The sequence below is a fragment of the Olea europaea genome, unplaced genomic scaffold, assembly GCF_002742605.1.
Source record: "Olea europaea var. sylvestris unplaced genomic scaffold, O_europaea_v1 scaffold2174, whole genome shotgun sequence".
Lineage (NCBI taxonomy): Eukaryota > Viridiplantae > Streptophyta > Magnoliopsida > Lamiales > Oleaceae > Olea > Olea europaea.
Window position 1 is genome coordinate 85,605 of NW_019239737.1, and position 21,682 is coordinate 107,286.

Here is a 21,682-nt window from a genome sequence, read left to right on the forward strand (position 1 = left end):
TCAAACAAGTCCTAAATAGTTTTTCCTTTAATTCATAGTAAATTGAAATGATGGCTGAATTAATTAATATTCCTAGACTAATTCTATCTATCATATTTAGATACTACTGAATGATAGGTTCGATAACATTTATTTTGAATTCGTACATTTAATTGAACATATATTTGTATTCTTAAATAAGTATATGATGATCATTAGTGATGATAAATCATTATTCATTCCTAAATTCCACTCCGTATAATTTATCCTTCTCCTGCAATCAGCAACAAGTAGATAGTCGATAATTCAATCGAGATAGTAAGGGGACAATACTTTAGGTTAGAGACCTGCATATTGTGCTATTAGCTCGGTAGTTCTCGATAATTAGTATAAATTTGTATTTAATTCTATAGCAAACAAGTCAAATCAACCTCCCGTTTAAATTCTATAATCTTATTTGATGTGCAAAAAAAGGGGCAATGTGTAAATCATTAAATGAAAATAAATACTTCATCCTAGAATGATACGGGGGAGTATCGTAAGCTGAGATTGAGAACGGATTAATGAGTACTACCATCCAGGAAATTAGGCTTTGGCTTAATTATGATTATGGTCCACTGAAAGTAACATTAGGTAGAAAAACTAATGAGTAATTGGTGCTTAGCTAGCTTTGATTAACCGACAGTGTTGAAGGTTTGTACTAAGCACAATTTTGGTCTATTCATGTTGTAATTATTTGTTATATAATACTCTCTAATTCTAATTTATTACAAATATAAATCGTGTTCAGACAATAAATTTAGGGCTCGTTTTGCAGTGCCTTTGAAAAGTTAAAAGATGTCTCTAATAATAAAAATCTATTTTTAGACATTTAAATAATTTTAAACATGTAAACCTCGTCAAACGAATCATTAAATTTTTATATTTTTTCTCACTTTTCATTTTAAGGTTTTGTAGAAGGAACATGTCTGCACAATAGCTCAAACTTGCAATGTGTAGTCTTTTTGAGAGGAATATAATTCTCGTTCCAAGGTAGGCCAAATATAATTATTCTCATCAAGTTGGGATTGCTTATTCTAATTGGAAAAATTGAACAAGTAGTTGTAAGAGTATTCAATTGTTAATGTTGGAAATTTTAATCAGATATTTGGTTAGATTAAATTGTAAAATTCGAAATTGTTAAAAATTTATGAACCAATTCGATTCCAACTATCTAGCTAAAGTTTTGTAGGTTGTAATTTTGAGTAGATTCGACTATTGATATTTGATAGTATGTAACATTTTATGAGGACAACTTTGTCATGATTCAAGCTTTCATGACTTAAATTGATTAATTGAAACTTCACGTAACAGTGTTTTTTTATGTATGCTTTCTTTCATTTTAAATTTTATTTATTACTACTTGATCTTAATTGAATATTAGATCACAATAACTCAAATCATCATGTAGGATCGAGAATTCGCTATTTCATCGTTAAAAAGTCATCTCTTATATAAAGTAAAATGATTACTTTTAAAATATAAATTAGATATTTTTACATTTTCTTGTGTTTAATTGCTAATTCATATGTTCAGACCAAGAACAAAATAAAGAAAAAAGACAAGGGCATATTGGAAATAATGCCCTTCCTCTATCCATTATATACATGACAAGACACCAAAGGACATGATATTATCAGCATCATTTGTTACATTATTTCCAGTTCGAATACAGCTTCATTAATGGCTTCTGCGGCGGAGAGGCTGAACGGAGAGTCACCAACCAAAGAGAGATGTCCGGTGGAGGAAGTGGCGCTGGTGGTGCCAGAAACCGACAGTCTGATAAGTGTGTTTTTGCACACTTATTTAAGTCACAAACATAATTTAATAATGAGCAAAATGATTGAATTGTGACTTAATCTCATTATATTTGTGAATTGTAGGGAACACCGATGAACATGGTGAAATTCAGAAGAAAAGAGCCGAAAAAAGACTAAAATGGAGCAAAGTGATAGTTCGGGGACCAAGTTGCAAATAATTCATAGATGAGACGGGAAATGGAATGAAGATTCAAGAGTTTAGAGGTTAATCGGATGAGGAAAGGAGTCAAGAGGTGAAATATGATCGAAATATTATCAAGTATCAACTTTCAGGCGAAAAAGCTATGCTCGTGATTTTTAATCTCTACTTGAGATCCATTTTTGACATAGTAAATATCAGAATTTGAGGAAGACTATTTCTATCAAAAGTGTAGATCTTTGAGTTTTCTTCACAATTCACTTTAAATTACTTCAATCGGAGATCAAGAGAGAAAGTTATGACCAAAATACTAAAAGCTGTCCACGGAAAGAATTGTATAACTATGCGGTCGCATAGTATAAATTCTATGCGGTCGCATAAAAGCCTCCCGAGAACTTTTTCTCAAATTTTTTTACTCTATGCGACAGCATAGAAATGTACTATGCGGTCGCATAGAACAAGATTCGGGGCCGATTCAGCAGTTTCCTTATTTTACCGAAACTCTTATGGAAATGAGATTTTTAGGGTTCTATATAAACTAAAACTCGACCAGAATGATGGGACGCCACTTTTACAGAAAAAGAGGGGGATTATACACAATTTTGGAGGATTTGGAGAGGAAGAACAAGGCAAAAACAAGGCAATCCACTTCAAGATTCAAGATTTCACTTCAAGAATCAATTGGGTGATGTTCTTCCTTGGTTTTAATTATTTTTTCTCTTTATTTCCCATTATGTTAGGCTAGATTTTCATGTGCTAGGATTTGCGATGAACCTTATATTATGAACTCTTAATCTTGAATTTTATTAATTTGACGTTAAAACATGTTTTTAATTATTGAATGATTGGCATGGATTTTATTTTCTCTACAATTATGTGCGCAATAGTTGTATGAGCTTTGTGGCTTGTTTTACCCTCGAGAGATGGAAAATAAGTTAGACATTATGTTTAATTATCGTAAAGTTCGATAGGGGATAGAAATATACCGCTATACTTTACATGATCTTTAAGTATTCATAAATCTTTAATATATTTTTATATGTTCGCATCCCTCATAGAAATATAGTCAGATCGCATGTGAAAATAGGTTTAATTCTACTCGAGAGAGATTGTTAAACAAATTAGGAATATTGGTCTTCATAATTGAATCGTGTTGTCAATTTTATAAAATTCGGATTAAAGAGGATTGATATAAGGGGATTCGGAATCCTAGTACGCATTTCATTATCATATTTTTATAAAACTTGCATTTAGTTATAATCACGCATTTAATCTAGTTAATTTAGGCTTTATATTTATAAGTAGGTTATTAAATCATAATTTAGTTAGCAAAAATATCAAGAATTTCTATTGTATCGGTTAAGGCGACGATAGATAAAATTAAACTAATCAATCTCTGTGAGACGATATTCGGACTCATTTAATCCACTTTATTACTTATTAACGAACCGTACACTTGCGGTAGTTTTAAATCGAAAGAAATAATTTCGCGAACACAGTCCCACTTTCCCAGTAATGACATTCCGTGCATGGTTCCTTGGCTTGACATCTTGCACAATCTTGATTTTCCTCAACACTTTTTTCATATACAGAATGGAGCCTTAGAAAGAATTGAAGTGATTTCAATGAAATTTTTCAGCTCAAAAAATCTCTTCCTCTGCACTCCCTATATACACGATTACAGACAAGGGAGAATACATACAAAGAAGAATATTCTACTACCACCTATACAATGATGCCATGTGTCCAACAAAATTATTCTTCCACTACAGAATTATTCTTCCACTCCTAAAATTAAGGAAATACTCTATTATCCTGAGAAGGTTGTTATAAAGGTTGAGCAGCCATCTATGGTAGATAATTCCTCACAGTTGGTTGATTAATTCTAACACCCCCTCTCAAGGTGGAGTGTGTCTCAACCACTCCAAGCTTGTCTCTGAAGAATAGGAACCTTGAATGAGTTAGAGGCTTTGTCAACAAATCTGCAGTTTGGTCTGAAGATGGTACATAGTGGATTTCCAACTCCTTTCTCAGAACTTTGTCTCTTACAAAGTGAACATCCAATTCTATGTGCTTGGTGCGAGCATGATACACCAGATTTGAAGCCAATGCACTTGCACTCAGATTATCATACCGAATTTTAGGAGTTGAATTCTGTGGTATACTCAGTTCTCTTAGTAGTGATTGTATCCAAGTAATTTCTGAAGCACTATGAGCTAATGCTCTATACTCAGCCTCTGTACTTGATCTGGCAACAACATGTTGCTTTTTGGAACACCAGGATACCAGATTATCTCCAAGATACACACAATATCCTGCTGTAGACCTCCTGTCATCTAGGCACGATGCCCAGTCTGAATCAGCAAATGCTGATATCTCTAGGCTGTCACTTTTTTTAATAACCAAACCATGATTCAGAGTTCCATTTAAATATCTAAAAATTCTCTTAAGTGTTTTCCAGTGAACATCTGTGGGTGCTTGAAGGAATTGACTCATTCTATTCACGGCATAGGTAATGTCAGGTCTTGTATGTGCTAGTTATTGAAGCCCACCAACTGCACTTCTATAAAGAGTTGGATCTTTCATGACCAGCCCTTCAGCCTTAGAGATCAGTTTCCCAACTGCCATAGGTGTCAAGCTCGGTTTTAGATTCTCATAGCCAAACTTCTTAAATAGATCAATTACATATTTTGTTTGAGTTAAGTACAGCCCTGTTGCATTTCTACACACCTCAATACCCAAGAATTGGCTAAGACTTCCCATATCCTTAAGAGCAAAACATGCATTCAGTTTATCAATGAACACTTGCAGCTGTTCACCATTACTCCCTGTCACTACTATATCATCAACATTTACTAATACAAACAACACACTTCTTTCATCCATCAAGAAAAACAGTGAGTTATCAGCCTTGGACTGCTTGAAGCTCCACTGCAACAATGTATTCTTTAGCTTTTCATACCAGGCTCTTGGGGCTTGCCTAAGTCCATACAGTGCCTTCTCCAATTTGCACACAAAATTGGGATTTTTCTGATCTACAAAGCCTTGTGGCTAACTCATGTATACTGTTTCTTCCAACTTACCATTCAAGAATGCATTGTTTATATCAATTTGTCTGATTTGCCAATCTCTGCTCACAGCAAGGGTCAATATGATCTTCAAGGTTGATGCCTTAATGACTAGACTAAAGGTTTCACTAAAATCCACTCCAGGTGTTTGCAGGAACCCTTTTGCAACTAACCTTGCCTTGTACCTTTGCACTTTACCTTCTGAATCACACTTCAGTCTGTACACCCATTTGTTGCCAATTACCTTTCTTCCTGGTTTTGGAGGTACTAGTTTCCATGTCCTATTCTTCATCAAAGCATTGTACTCTTCTTGCATAGCTTTCCTCCAATTATCACTTAGCAAGGCTTCTTCAACATTATATGGTTTAGTCTTAGTTGTGTGAAAGTCTTGAAAGAGACAAGTGTAAACTTTTAGTTTGAAAATCCCCGCTTTGCTTCTGGTAACCATATGATGTCCTCTCTCCTGTGTGATATTTTGAACATCAGTATCGATACCATCCTCTAATTCAACACTTCCACTTTGCTGAGTATCAATAACTACATGGCTAGCAGATGTTTCCTGATCCATTTCAACACTCCCATTTCCATCATCTTCAATTTCATGTTCTAATTCTCTGTTGAAGGACTCAGCAGCAGGTGTAGTAATAGGATGAATTGTATCAGCTTCATTTTGGGGTACTACTATATAACTTGACTCAGTATCAAACGGAAGATGACTTATGACAATTTCAGAAGTTTTTGGCTGAGTATATCTGTTTAGAAAACCAGTTTTGAACGAAAACTCAGACTCATTGAACACGACATGCCTTGAGATATAAATTCTACCAGTTGAATTTAGACACTTATATCCTTTATGTGAAACACCATAGCCAAGAAAGACACGCCTTTGAGAATGAAAGTTGAACTTATGTTTTTGGTATGGTCTCAGACAGGGGTAACAAGCACAGCCAAAGGTTTTCAGAATTTTGTAGTCGAAATTTCTTTTATATAGGACTTGAAAAGGAGATTTGTGTTGAAGTGTAGGAGTAGGCAATCTATTTATCAAGTAGGTTGCTGCTTTAAAAGATTTCCACCAATAGTAGAATGGCATTTGTGCTTGGGCTAAGAGTGTTAAACCAGACTCAGTAATGTGCCGATGTTTTCTTTCTGCCCTGCGATTTTGTGCAGACGTATAAGGGCAAGATATTCTAAGTTCAATTCCTGATTGTGAGGCAAATTGATCAAGTTTTCTATATTCACCTCCCCAGTCTGATTGGAGTGTTTTAATCTTCCTTTCAAACTTATTTTCCACCAATTTTTTGAATTGGATAAAGATGTTTATTGCCTCTGATTTGTGTTTCATAGGGTAGATCCAGGTGAATCTGCTATGATCATCAATAAAGATGATATAATACTTAAATCCTAGGGTAGAATTCTGTGGTGCTGGTCCCCAAACATTGTGTGTATAAGGTCTAACACATTTGATGCATGTGATGAAGACAAGTTAAAAGGTAACGCATGAGACTTGCCAAACTGACATGCTTCACAGAAAGTTGGATTTTCATTAAATTTTGCAACTCTATTACAAGACTTTAATACTTGACTCAATACAAGGTTTGAAGGATGGCCTAATCTCTTATGCCAGACATCTACCTCTGACTCTGGTAACTTGACACTTTTGTTTGACTCATGACAACTTGAACTTACTGAGAAATTTGTGAAACAGGAATTATTTTGGTGGCTTGACTCTTGGGCTACGAGTTCAGACTTGGAGCTTGTCAACTTCAGCTGATACAATCCATCTCTAAGCGTCTCCTGTAGCAAGATCCTCTTCGTTTCCAAGTCCTTAACAACACAATAGTTAGGATAAAATTCCATGAATACGCTATTGTCATTTGTCAATTGAGAGACACTAATTAAATTTTTCTTAATGGCAGGCACATGCAACAATTGGTTCAAGGTAAGAGACATATTACTCAATGTGGAAACATTCCTTTTACCAATAGGAGCAATGTGCAGTGAATTTCCATTGCCAACAATCAATTTCTCCTTACCTCCATACTTCTTTGCAATGGCCAGGTTACCTTTGTCAGCTGTTACATGACTACTTGCTCCAGAATCTGCAGACCAGGTTGGATCCTCAACTGTGCTCGGTGAGGCTACATAGGCAGTGGCAGTTGGGTTGTTGTTCTGATGAGTCTAGTTGCTAGGTCTACTTCCCATAAATCTTTCGTCATATCTATTGAAGCACTAGCTAGCTAAATGATTATTCAATCCACAAATTTGACAGGGTCCTCGATTTTTACTTGTCCTGCCTACTCTTCCTCTGCCTCTTGTTCTTCCTCTGAAGTTTATGGACCTTCCACTATTAGCCATTCTGAAGGTTCTTCCACCACCTGATCCAGACCTTTGAGCTAATTGCACACTTGATTGACTGATATTCAAGGATAATAAGCCATTCTTAACTTGATTAAGATGTTCAAGCCTGCTTTCAAATGTCATAAGAACTTATGAGAGCTCATACCATGAAATATTATCCCTGCTATTAATCTGCACCATAACTGGTGTGTATTCTTCATCTAGTCCTGCAAGAACTTGGGTTACAAGATCACTATGATCCACAGTTTTTCTAGCTATTTGTAGATTGTCAGCCAACTGCTTCACAATGGTAAGGTACTGATCCATAGTCATAGAGCCTTTTCTAGTTCTCTGCAACTCCCTAGTGAGAAATGTAACCCTTGATTTATTCAATATTCCAAAGCTTTCTTTGACTGCATTCCACAGCTTGTTTGAGCTAGAGCATCCCATAACCCTCATTACAATTCAAGGGTCATGGATGAATACAACCATCCCAACAGCAGCTGATCAGTTGATATCCACCTGCTGTAATCTGGATTCTAGGTCACTTTTATGGTTTCTTTTCCTTCAGTAGTAGTCTAAGTTCTAAGGAACTCCGGTGGACATAGTTTTGTTCCCAGCAAGTAGCCTTCAAGATTATGACCTTTGACTATTGGCATAATCATATTTTGCCACAACAGAAAGTTGTTTTTGTCAAGTTTTATTGATGGAGTTTGGGTAAGATTCATCCCAAACGGTGATGCTTGATACACAGCAGCTTCTTTGGGTGGTGCAAAACTCAAATCGGTTGAAGGAGCTTGAACTATGGAATCGGTGTTAGCCATTTTTTGGCTCTGATACCAAGAAAGAAATTGAAGTGATTTCAATGAAAATTTTCAACTCAAAAAATTATCATATTTTGCCACAACAGAAAGTTGTTTTTGTCAAGTTTTATTGATGGAGTTTGGGTAAGATTCATCCCAAACGGTGATGCTTGATACACAGCAGCTTCTTTGGGTGGTGCAAAACTCAAATCGGTTGAAGGAGCTTGAACTCTGGAATCGGTGTTAGCCATTTTTTGGCTCTGATACCAAGAAAGAAATTGAAGTGATTTCAATGAAAATTTTCAACTCAAAAAATCTCTTCCTCTGCACTCCCTATATACACGATTACAGCCAAGGGATAATACATACAAAGAAGAATATTCTACTCCCACCTATACAATGATGCCATGTGTCCAATAGAATTATTCTTCCACTACAGAATTATTCTTCCACTCCTAAAATTAAGGAAATACACTATTATACTGAGAAGGTTGTTATAAAGGTTGAGCAGTCATAGTTGGTTGATTAATTCTAACAGCCTTTGACTATCTCCGCCATTTTGATGCAAATAGCGGCCCTACCAGTGGGCAAGTTCCTAGCGGCTACACTGCCTACGAAGCAGTTCACGGTGTTTGGACGGTGGAGCTTCAGCCTCAACCCTAGGCCTTTCAATGTTAAAAAGCATGTAATTATCACTGTGATGGCGAATTGCAGGGTGTCCATTGGCGACGACGATGCTTACTCTATCGGCGCTATTACTGTCATGAAGGCTTATTACAAGCAGAGCTTGAATTTTCTTTGTGCTCTCCTAATTGTTTTGACTACCCAGGTACATTTACTAACCCCCTCCCCCTTCTCTCCACACAAATAGCCACAGAAATTTTGAATATTTTTCTTGATCTGCAGATATTGGGATATGGATGGGCGGGGATGTTGAGAAAATATTTGGTTGATCCTGTACACATGTGGCGGCCTTCTAATCTTGCTCAAGTCTCTTTATTTAGGTATGTCTTTCTTACATAGGAATTTTTAATGTTGTCTTTTTCTCCATCAATTTCCATTGTTTTTCAGTGGTTCTGCTGTAGGCTAGAATCATTGGAATTAATCATCATCGAACATTATTTGAAACAATAATTAGAAAAATCAGAATCATTAAAGACTTATCGTATGTTTGGGATGTATTGTTTATCAAAAGATGTTATTCAAATAGAAAAAGAATTTAAGATTTTTTCTTTGTTATATCTTTCAAGTACTATGTACTTTAAATGTTTAATATTTGTACGACATAATCCTTTTTCTAGTGGCCGTAAGCTTCGATTGCAGGTTCAAAAATTTTGGTTTGAAAATGGTGTGTGTCTTGTATGCATTGGATGTCTTAACGTTAAGAATCTTTACATCTGATAAGAATAAAACATTATTTTAAAAGTGCAAAAAAGTATATAGCTTTATGTGGGGGAGCAAGTGAATCTTGTGAAAATGTTTTATGCATTGCGTGTGAACCAATTAATAAGAATAAATATACTGCATACATTGACTTGATAAGGGATGAGACAATTAATTGTGAAGTATAGAATTCATAAAGAGAAAGAAAGTAAATGAGTGGCAGACACAAAGTTCCTTCATTATTTGATGGTTTTTGTTCGAAATTCTCTTGCCATAATATTCATTAAAAAGACATCCATAAAGATAAGATTACTGATCCGATAATCCATTTTGGATGGTGACCTCCAACAGAGCTCAATGATAATAAACTTTTGTTCCTTCTAAAAAAATTTGGAGTCGGCTACTTGAACTTGTTTTTGTTGTTCTGTTCGTCCATAGCTGGTTCTAGGGTTGGGTACAACTTTGTCGAAGAATGAAAATTGTAGCGTCTTTTGTTGTAAGTTCTATGTTTATAGTTACAGAAATTAAGGTAATGGTTTTTATTGTAGGGCACTTCATAAAAAGGAACATAAAGCAAATGGCCTTACCAGGATGCAGTTTTTCCTTATTTTTATGGCTACTAGCTTTGCCCATTACTTGTTTCCGGGATATTTGTTTCCGATATTGACATTCTTCTCTTGGGTATGTTGGGCGTGGCCTCATAGTATCACTGCTCAGCAAATCGGTTCGGGATACCATGGACTTGGTGTTGGTGCCTTTACCTTCGATTGGGCTGGGATTTCGGCTTAATATCCTAGCTTATGAGAAATATAGCAAGCTTTACCTCAGCCACCTGTTTGCCCTCTCGATTGGGTCGAGGTTTGCCAGATTTACAGCTACCCCCACACACGTGGCATTGTTCCATGGCAGGTTGGCTCCTTACGCATTATCCGTGCTATGTAGAATGTATTTTGATGGCTCCCTTAATTGAAATAATGATGATTTCTTCTCTCTTTTGGCTAGTGATATTTGGAAGCAAAGTAAATCCGCTGTGAAGAATGTGAGCCTCGACGTCCATGCAAAACTGATGAAACGTTACAAGAAAGTTCTTCAGTATTGGTTCCTTGTTTTATTAATCGGAAGCATCGCACTATCCCTCATGATGTCTTTTGTATGGAAAGAAGACGTGCAGCTACCCTGGTGGGGTATGCTCTTTGCATTTGGTTTGGCTTGGATTGTTATCCTCCCAATCGGAGTTATTCAAGCAACTACCAACCAGGTAATGTCCCACTATCCATTTCTAGTCATTTCGATCTCTTTAATTAATGAATACTGCATCAGGGCTATTTAGCAATTTCTAATTCAGTTATCTGGTTATGACTGTTGTGCAGCAACCTGGATATGACATAATTGCTTAGTTCATTATCGGTATATCGTTCCTGGGAAACCCATAGCAAACCTTCTTTTCAAGATAAATGGACGCATCAGTACAATTCATGCTCTTTCATTCTTAGCCGACCTTAAACTCAGGCATTACATGAAAATTCCACCACGATGCATGTTCATAGCTCAGGTTTGTACCACAAGCATTGTCATTACTCCGAATCACGACTATCATAAGTATCCATGGTATTTTATTTTTTTTTATTTTTTTTAATTTTAATTTTTTTTTCCCAATTTCTAGTTAGTGGGAACACTAGTTTCAGGGACAGTCAACCTCGCAGTTGCATGGTGGATGTTGGGAAGCATTGAGAACATTTGTGATGTTGAGTCATTACATCCTGAGAGCCAATGGACATGTCCCAAATTCCGAGTCACCTTTGATGCTTCTGTCATTTGGGGTCTAATCGGACTTGAGCGGTTGTTTGGACCCGGGGGAATGTACAAGAACATGGTCTGGCTTTTCCTCATCGGAGCATTCTTGCCTGTAACCGCTTGGATACTGAGCAAAATCTTCCTAGATAAGAAATGGATTCCTTTAATCAACATAACAGTTATATCTTACGGCTTTACAGGAATGCCACCGACTACTCCCACCAATATTGCTAGTTGGATCATTACAGGAAAGATCTTCAACTATTTTGCGTTCAAATATAGGAAAACACGGTAGTAGAAGTACAACTATGTTCTGTCTACTGCATTGGATGCTGGAATAGCACTCATGGGAGTTCTACTATTTTTTGCTATGCAAAATGAGGGCAAAAAATTGAAATGGTGGGGATCAGAGCTAGACCATTATCCTTTGGCACCTTGCCCAACAGCTCTAGGGATTGTGGTTGAAGGGTGCCCTGTTTTCACGTAACCACATAGCAAATAAAACTAGGATTCATCTTTGAACATTAAAAGACTAAATATGTACAAAGAGGTGTTAAAGCTGGTCTTAAAAAAAGTTGCTACAATTTTGAATAACCAATAGCTTTGCATTGTTGTATATGCTTGACTTTTTAATTTCAAGTGAATGTACAAGAAAATTTCCCATTTTCTGATAGGAATGGCCAACTTCTTCTTGTTAATGGATATTTCTCATTCCTAACAGCGTGCGAAACGTCTTGAAGAACAGCCTAGAGGTGTAAAACTAGCTGAAAGCCTTTTGATCGTTATGGTTTTTCTGATATGCGATTACTGTTATGCCTCTTCAAATGAGGCTCTAAGCATTGCCAAATGGCAACTGCACGGCAAGAAAACTTAGACCCACACTCCACATCATTCTACACACGGCAATTTGGCTGAGCCCCTACAGCTGAGCCAACATGGCCAAACCCCCATGGCCGACCCCTATTGGGTGAACCCCAATGGAGAGTCGAACCCCCATGAATAAAGCGAGGAAGGTAGAGACATCTTAGAAAAGATCTTCATACAAGTTCTTGTAACAAGTGGGTGATGTGACAATTCACTGCATAGACGGCTCAACTCATTCAACAAGTCAAGTCTAGTGTTATATGTCAGGACTACAAATGGTCCTAACATTAAATGCACTTGAACCTAAGTCTGACTGATTGATGCCTATGACAAGAGGCCCTAGTTGCCAAGATGAGGCCACGTGTCTCTTCATCCAACGGCTCTTACTCACCCTCTTCTACTAGAAAAGCTCATGCTTTGTATCATTCCAGAGGTAATGTAAGTTTAGACTTTGATACTATAACTTTGCTCTCTACATCCTTTATTTGACTCCCAATACCGATCCCCTTTATTCTATATTGGAGGATCACGTTAAAAGCCCTCACATGCTCAATATATTTCTCCCAGAAGTAAGGCTTGCTTGAACGTAAGAAGTCTTTGGATTTGTTGACCATGTTGAAGGTACATTTTTCGAGGTCAAAAGATTAGTGCCATCAGTGGGAATCGGCACTAACCATGAACATCTCGTGGAAAAAGGATACAAAGAGTGCCTGAACTTCCTTTTTGAAAAAGGTTTTATTCTTGAATAAAGGGCAAATGGAAGCCCTAAAAGATAGAAGATTTAAAGTTCAACTCAACATTTTGGATGTTCAAATCCCTTGAAAAAATCAGTATTCCAAGGTTGGAATTCACTCAAAAGACCCCCTCTTTCAATAAAATGGACATCCCTCCACAATAAGTGCTGGTAATAAAGATAGATCTCCAAGGAGATCAAGAGAGGTCCTTGAAGAAAAAGTCCTAAGGACAAAAGTCGCAACAATTTCGCATGACCCTTGTAAAGGGTGGGGCTTACAAAAAAGAACGCTATAAGTGGAAGAGCTCATGTCCCTTGAAGTGGAGTCATTAATCAAATAACCCCTAAAAAAATGAATGGTCTCTGAAGAAGAGGCTACGAAGGAGAACCCCCGAAGAAGGGGACAAGTTTGAAGAATTAAGAGGCCTCATCCCTGAAACATGAAACTTCACCTCTATACAAAATGTTTCATCCATTTTCAGAAGCTTCATCCTTGTAAAAATACTCCAACTCCACAAGCATGCTTTCGTTAAGTGTAGAGGCTTCATATTAGCCTATTCAACAGTGCTTCTGCCATGCAACGCCTCTTCCTGTCCTATGCATAAGTGCCTCTTGCATGTGATAAGTAAAAGTCCCCAAATAGAAGGGAAACAATGCAAAAAAGAGGATGACTAAAAGCGAACAGAAATGTGAACCGATCGTGAAATTGAGGGACTTGAAGATAATTTTTAGTTTCTATGAGTCAAAGCATCCTTCATGAAATGAAGACCCCCAAAAATAGGTGGCCTTTGAAGATGTTATGAATACATCAGTGCCTCCACCACGCTCTTGACTATATATCATGGCCTCTTCCTTCTACAAGAGGGCCTCAGCCAAGTTCAATTCGGCCTTATCAACGGTCGCCTCTTTTCGGATGGCCTCTTCCTTCTACAAGAGGCCTCAGCTAAGTTTATTTCGGCCTTCTCAATGACTGCCTCTTCCTTCTACAAGAGGTGTTGGCCAAGTTCAATTCGACCTTATCAATGGCTGCCTCTTTCTGATAGGCTCTTCCTTATACAAAGGGTCTCGGCCAAGTTCAATTCGGCCTTGCGACGGTTTCCTCTTTTCGATAGGCTCTTCCTCATACGAAAGGCCTCAGCCTAGTTCATTTCGGCCTTATCAACGACCTCTTCTTCCAGGATGGCCTCTTCCTTATACAAGGGCCTCGACCAAGTTCAATTCGACCTTGTCAACGATCGCTTCTTTCCGATAGGCTCTTTCTTATACTAGGGCCTTGGCTAAGTTCAATTCTGCCTTATCAACAATCGCCTCTTTTCAGATGGCCTCTTCCTTCTACAAGAGGCCTCGATCAAGTTCATTTCGGCCTTATCAATGATCGCCTCTTTCCGATAAGCTCTTCCTTAGACAAAGGGTCTCGGCCAAGTTCATTTCAGCCTTATCAATGGCCACCTCTTTTCAATAGACTTTTCCTTATACAAGGGCCTTGGCTAAGTTCGATTCGGCCTTATCAACAGCCACCTCTTCTCAAACGACCTCTTCCTTCTACAAGAGGCCTCGGCCAAGTTCATTTCTGCCTTATCAACGGCCGCTTCTTCCCAATAGGCTCTTCCTTATACAAAGGGCATCGGCCAAGTTCATTTCGACCTTATCAAGGGCCGCCTCTTCCTGATAGGCTCTTCCTTATACAAAAGGCCTCCGCTATACAAAGGCATCGGTTAAATTCAATTCGGCCTTATCAACAGCCGCCTCTTTTCGATAGGCTCTTACTTATACAAAGGCCTCAGCCAAGTTCATTTCGGCCTTATCAATGGCCACCTCTTTCCAGATGGCCTCTTCCTACTGCAAGAGGCCTCGACCAAGTTCATTTCGACCTTATCAACAACCGCCTCTTCTTGATAGGCTCTTCCTAATACAAAGGGCCTCTACCAAGTTTATTTCGACCTTATTAACCGCCACCTCTTCCCGATAGGCTCTTCCTTATACAAAGGGCCTCGGCCAAGTTCATTTCGGCCTTATCAACGGTCATCTCTTCTCGATAGGCTCTTCCTTATACGAAGGGCCTTCGCCAAGTTCAATTCAATCTTATCAACGGCCGTCTTTGCATCAACTTAGCACAAGCTGCTAACATACAAAGCATCGCCTCTACATCACCTTAGCATAAGCTGTTAACATTCAGAGCGGCTTCTTCTTCTTCTTGAAGCCTCATCACGACTTCCACTATGTATAACGGGCTCGCCTCTCTACATGGCATCGCCTCAGGCTCACCTCTCCACATGGCATCGCCTATTCTTTTTTAGGCCTCATCATAGCTTCTACTAAGTATAATAGGCTCGTCTTTCCACATGGCATCTCCTATTCTTCTTGAGGCCTCATCACGGCTTCCACTAAGTATAACAGGCTCGTCTCTCCATATGTTATCGCCTCTTCTTCTTGAAGCCTCATCACGGCTTCCACTAAGTACAATAAGCCTAATCCACGATCTTTTTCTTTCTCCTATCTTTCAAGTCAATGCATTATATGAATATCTATACCTGGACTTCTGGAATTATATGGTATTCAACGATCTTTTTCTTTCTCCTAACTTTCAAGTTCACGCATTATATAAATATTCATAAATGAACTTGGGAGACTATTGTTATGCCTCCTCCAATGAGGCTCGAAGCATTGCCAAATGGCAACTGCACAACAAGAGAACTTAGGCCCGCACTCCACATCATTCTACACATGTAGCAATTTGGTCGAGCCCCGTGGATGAGTCCCTATGGTCAAGTCCTCGTGGATGAGCCCCTACGGCTGAACTCCCATGGCCGACCCCTATTGGCCTAACCCCCATGGAGAGCCGAGCCCCATGAATGAGGCAAGGAAGGTAGAGGCATCTTAGGGAAGATCTTCATACAAGATCTTGTAACAAGTGAGTAAAGTGACAACTTACTGCATAGGCAGCTCAACTTAATCGACAAGTCTAGTCTTACGTGTTAGGCCTAGGATTGTAAATGGTCATAACATTAAATGCACTTGAGCCTAAGTCTAACTGATTGATGCCTATGACAAGAGGCTCTAGCCACCAAGATGAGGCAACGTGTCTCTTCATCCAACTGCTCTTACTTCCCTCTTCTACTATAAAAGATCAACCTTGATGTCATTCCAGAGATAATGCAAGTTTTAACTTTGATACTATAACTTTGCTCTCTACATTCTTTATTTGACTCTCAATACCGACCCCTTTTGTTTTATATTGGAGGCTCACGTTAAAAGTCTTCCAACACTCGATATATTTCTCCCCAAAATTGACTTGACCGTCAAATGCGCGCTGCCGGCTCCACCCCCACCGGAGAAAGCTACGTGTTGCTAATGGTTTGTCCTAGTGTGTAGAAATATAGCTTACTTGGACATAAGAGGTCTTGAAATTTGTTGACCGCGTTGGAAGCACATTTTTCGAGGTCAACAATTACAATCATATTCAACTCCTCATGTGTATCATTTCCTATAATATCTAGTTATTGTTCAGGTTAATATGAAACGATTAATTAGAGTGCTTAATGGGGCCGCCAACTTAGCTTTGCTCATTTGAGTTCCAGTTGGTTCTCTTTCTGCAGTGCCAGTCGCTCTTTAGTTTCCCGAGATACCAAAACTAGAGTTCCGCAAGCAATTTAGGTGAAGCGGAGACACCAAAAAAAAATAATAATAATAATAATAATAAAAATAAAAAAATAATAATAATAATAATAAAAAATGCCAGAGAAACGAAAGCAAAAGATGAGCAAGGAAAAAATCACAAAACTGGGGAATAAGTGCCCAAGAATTTGCCTTCCAAATAGATTTCAAAGTTCTGGCTTTTTCCAAAGTTCACACAAGAATTTGGCCTGACATTTACTATTGAAAATCATATCGATTACATTTAGGGAATAAAGACAGCAATCTTTGCTGATTTCAGATTTCATCTCTTTATGGACTTGTAAAGCACGACTGTCACGTATTTGGAATGGAACCGATGAGTTGAACCAAGTGCCACAACCGATGGACTGCCCCTACCTTTCTGCATGTAGAGATGATTCAGCACTACATGTTGAGGTCTTGAAAAGGGAGGTGGAATCTCCATTTGAGGTGCCGGAGCATTAAGCAAAGTCAACTGTAGATGTGGAGGAACCACTGGCGGTTCCTTAGCATAGTCCTCTGGACCGAGTTGCAGATTGTTGTAGCTGGCATCTGGGGACTGAGGTGGTTCAAACCCAGAAATGTTATCGATATCTTCAGGGACATAATCCTGCAGCATGCATTGGTGAGAACATGTAGTTCCAAGTACGAATCTTCTATCATTTCTTGTACAAACACCACGCAGATACCCATATGCAAACACACAATAAAACTGGCACATGAAAACTCATGTTCAGATGCAATATGAAAGTGCACTATCCTGTTTAGCAAATATCAATGGATCAATCAAGAAAGTATACTCAGTCAGGCCATAGGTGCAAGGTTGAGAAATTAGACATCTTATCTCACTTGCAGCATGTGCCTTGTGAACTTATTGACATGGGTGACATCTTTATCGATGGTAATATGATAGCAATTTATTATAATTTTATTCTTATCAGTATTTTTCTATTTCTTCAGTCGATGCACCAGACTCTACCCTGGCAATTGTTGCCAAGCCTCTAGTTACCAAACTATTAACACTCACCTTAGACTCCCTCATATAACTCTTATCTTTCTTAACCATAGTACCTTCAAAGACAAAATTTCAAGAAGAAAAACTGTTTAGCAGCAGCCTGGGCCCTGGGAACGGAATTTTATTTACTGTAAGCAGACTACATTGAATCTTCAACATCAAATTTTAAGCTTTTATATATTTTAGTTCCAGTTCAACAATCAACAGGGCAAGTTGCTGATAGATGAATTTCACACAACCATGGAATAGTGCAAGCATAGAAAACAGAAGTTGAAAATGATTCAGAAAGTAAAATAAACTACAAAATAAATTGGAGGTGATGATTATTCAAGATCTGTCTTATTGTTTATGTCCTTTCCTTCCTACTGTTTATATGGAAATGTCTTCTTTCTCTTCATTGGTCAAAAATATTCCTTATGCAATAAAACCTCCTACTTAAGTTTTACCCACAGAATTTATGCACAGATCATCTATCCCAATAATGATGGGCTGCTGATGCAGCAGTAATGCAAAGATAAAGATATCCATTTCCTGAGATATACCCACAAAGAGAAATGCTGACAGAGTAAAAGAATTATCATTAAATGCTTTGCAACTTATTAATCACCAAGTAAATTATGCACTTGCATCACAATAATGACTATAGCATAAAAACCATTTATATGACAGTGCAGGCTTGTCTTGATGTTAATAGCTCTGATGCTCGGACTCACAATAGTTGGAGTACCCATGTCGGACACGACACGACACGACATGGATATGGAATATATGTCGAATCCTCCAAATTTCAATCGGACACTTCATCGTTTTTACTTCTTCTTCTTTCTTTTTTTCCTTTTCCTTTTCTTCTTTCCCGTTTTTGCTCTCTATACATCTAGCTCGCCACCGAGAGGGTGGAGAAAAGTAGCGACGCTAAGGTTTCCCTTCTTTTTCTTCTTCTTTCTTTTCTCTTTCCATTTTCTTCTTCTTTTTTTTCCATCTATCCTACTTTGTATCGGTGGTTTCGAATTTTGTTTGTATAAAATGAAAATAGATTCTATATAGTGCTACTTAGTTCTCCACTAAGTCCAAAATGCATTCAAGTCCATTATTTGTTATTTTATATAACATTTAGCAATGTCCATGGTTGAAAATAAACTCCAAAATTCTATTTTATTCGTCTTAATTCCTTATTCAATACACATTTCCTTCTTTGTGAATAATTGATTTTGATCTATTCAAAATGACATCTTGAATTAGTAAAAATTTAAATTTTGAAAGACGTATCCATGTACTCGTGTCAGAAATTTGGATTTTTTTTAGCCATCTCTCTGTATTCAATATTTTAGAAAATAAAAGATTCAACACTTAAATACGTACTTGTACCCGAGTCCAAGCATCATAGGTTAATAGTACGTGGACTAGGAGTGCATGCACACAAACACACATGTACACAAACCTGAGGGAATTATCAGACTTGTTCAATGTAAAAGGAAATGTTTCATTTATTGGATAAAGCAGAAGCAGCCCAATATTATATTGGGACAGATTGATGTTAAATTAGGCAACATAACAAGGCTGCTTATAGATAAACAAAAAAAATTTAACACTAAGTCTCAGTGGTTTCATCTTCTAGTTAGCCGCTCAAGCATCTCCTGATTAGGACTAAAAGAACAACACACCATTAAAATTTAGCATTGGATTTATGTCAATTTTTCCTAAAATAAAGTCCATAGGGTCCTCTTTATTATCTTTGTACATATTTGGGGGAAAAAAACAACAGAAACTAAAAATGATAAATCATATGCATTCATAAAGAGATAAGCAAAATCGATGAGGAGGAAACTTGGAAGAGAAAACAAAAATTACCTGCAAGTCTAAAATGTTGTAAGCATTGCCAGATTCATCCTGGGCCCACGGCAAGTCAGGAGAATACCTCCATTGTCCATCAACAATGAACCTGTATTGATAAACTCCTGAAGGAAGTACTTTCATAATGGTGAAGTCTTTTCCTGATCTTTGCAAGGGTATCCTGATAAAAGAAGACCATATTTCAAAACTTCTTACAATTCTTGGAGCTTGAGTTAGAAGAAGAAACTATATGGATAAACCAATGCACATCACCTTGTTTTCCAATCATCCCATGATCCTTCCACGGCAACTTCCTTGCCGTAGAGACTCCATGTAATCATTGTTGGAATTCCTTGCTCATTACAAACATCTTCGTGCCGCGAAGTAGTTTGCATCCATGATGGACTGGGAATGTTCATCTCCTCAGGTCTTTGTAAAGGAACCAATGGCATCTGAAAAGACATGAGATGAGTAAACTTTAAGAGCATGAATGCTATGTAGTATTAGACTGTAGCCCAAAACAGAATAAACAAGAGTTCAATTTCTTTTTCTTAAATAATTATGTAAAGTATTGTTTAATCTACTTTACCAAGCATGCTATAAGTAGACCAATAATTATATAGTTCCTGTTGTTTAAAAGTTACAACATAAATGCCAACTAGCTGGCCTACATCCAAACGGAAACCCCTAACAAAACTGCAATTTTTCCTGCAAAAGAGAGCCAATCTGGATTCTAGAGCACGGACAAAGACAGAAGATTATAATGTGTAACAGCCGTTACTAATTCCCTCCAAATTATATGCAACCTATTGGTTGACAGATATCAACTCTGTCTCCATATTCATGCTCAAAAATTCTAATACAATAGTTTGATTTGAGGAGGCTAATCAAATAACTACACAGAACAGCTTTCCCTTATGTTAATTAACCTTCACTGCTAATTAATTCTTGAAAAGATCAAATCTTTGTGGGAAATTTCATTATCCGCGCGTAACTTGGTAAAATCAAAACCAAGTAAAACAAGGAAAGTAAAAATTATTAAATACAAAAATAAATTGTTCACTCTATTCCCAGAACAATTCACAGGAGCAACAATCATTTCCCTTCATAAATCTGATAATTAAAGAAAAGTTACAACATTTTTCAGATCCTGCCATATTAATTGGAATATACAGTCACCGAAGCTAAATCTCACAACACCTCCACATGATAAACAGTTTAAAGCTAAGCTAAAAAATTTCACTCAGTTAAAATGAAAATATTATTTCTTTACATCTAAAAATTCAATAAAAAAAGAGATCTTCATTAATATAAATATAAACAAGAGAAAATACTGAAACCCCACAAAAAAAAATAAATAAATAAATAAAGGAACAAACCTGAGGTCTGAACATTAAAGGAGAGTGAGAAGCCCTAGGGCTGGGAGGGGGGGAATGACCCATGAACTCACCGCCAGCAGGATCTTGATCAGCCATGCTATCCGGCGCAGCGCCACCAACGGCACCGCCACTTTCAACCCCAGATTGGCTGTTGTCGCTTCCATCTTCTCTTCCACTCACGTTCCCCATTATTATTACTGCTACTACACTAAAATATTCTTTCTTACCAACCCAAATTACCAAGAATGGGATCCTCTAAGATAAGAATCTTTATATATTTAATGATCATTTCTAAAAGAAGGAAATCGAAGGGGAAGGTATCATATCTCGCAGTTAGATTAAATACTTTAGTGTGATTACTTGTATAATAATAAAGGTAAGAGAAAACAAATCTGAAAGAAATATGGTTGTGAAAAAATGATGCTAGGCTATTTATTATGTAATCCTTTAATCCTACGAGTTTGGAACTTTCTTGAAATGATGCGTTTTGGGTTGAGCTTGAGCATGGGCTTTGCCATACCCATGAGCAACGCGGTTAGTTGGGTGGGGTAGAGGGCAGGGGATGTTGATGTGGGTTTAATGGGGAGAGTCACATCATCCATTCGACAAGGCCACTTAATTTTAGTCTTACTGTTAATTATTCTTATGAACAATCACATTTTTTTCTTGATAGAATCAATATATTCTGTGTGTATATATGTTAATTTGTTAATGCTTTGTTCTTTGATTCTAAAGTATAAAACATTTTATATATGATGCTGTGCAAAATTAAGAATCTCAGTCTGAAAACTGATGCAAGATGCCTGACTATGCAAAAGGTCAAGTTCAACTTACCCAAAACTCAA

The 21,682-nt window shown here is 37.5% G+C and overlaps 1 protein-coding gene and 1 pseudogene across 1 annotated transcript; one reads left to right on the forward strand and one right to left on the reverse strand.

Moving 5' to 3' along the window:
- The first annotated feature begins 8,702 nt into the window (after positions 1-8,702).
- On the forward strand, positions 8,703-12,324 carry LOC111380593 (annotated as a pseudogene).
- A 4,400-nt stretch (positions 12,325-16,724) lies between these two features.
- On the reverse strand, positions 16,725-21,364 carry LOC111380589 (SNF1-related protein kinase regulatory subunit beta-2-like). Its single transcript, XM_023004192.1, has 4 exons — positions 20,838-21,364; positions 19,732-19,910; positions 19,477-19,639; positions 16,725-17,223 (listed from the first exon to the last, which is right to left on the reverse strand). The coding sequence occupies exons 1-4, from the start codon at positions 21,024-21,026 to the stop codon at positions 16,897-16,899; spliced, it is 858 nt and encodes a 285-aa protein (XP_022859960.1). The 5' UTR covers positions 21,027-21,364; the 3' UTR covers positions 16,725-16,896.
- Between the last annotated feature and the right edge of the window lie 318 nt (positions 21,365-21,682).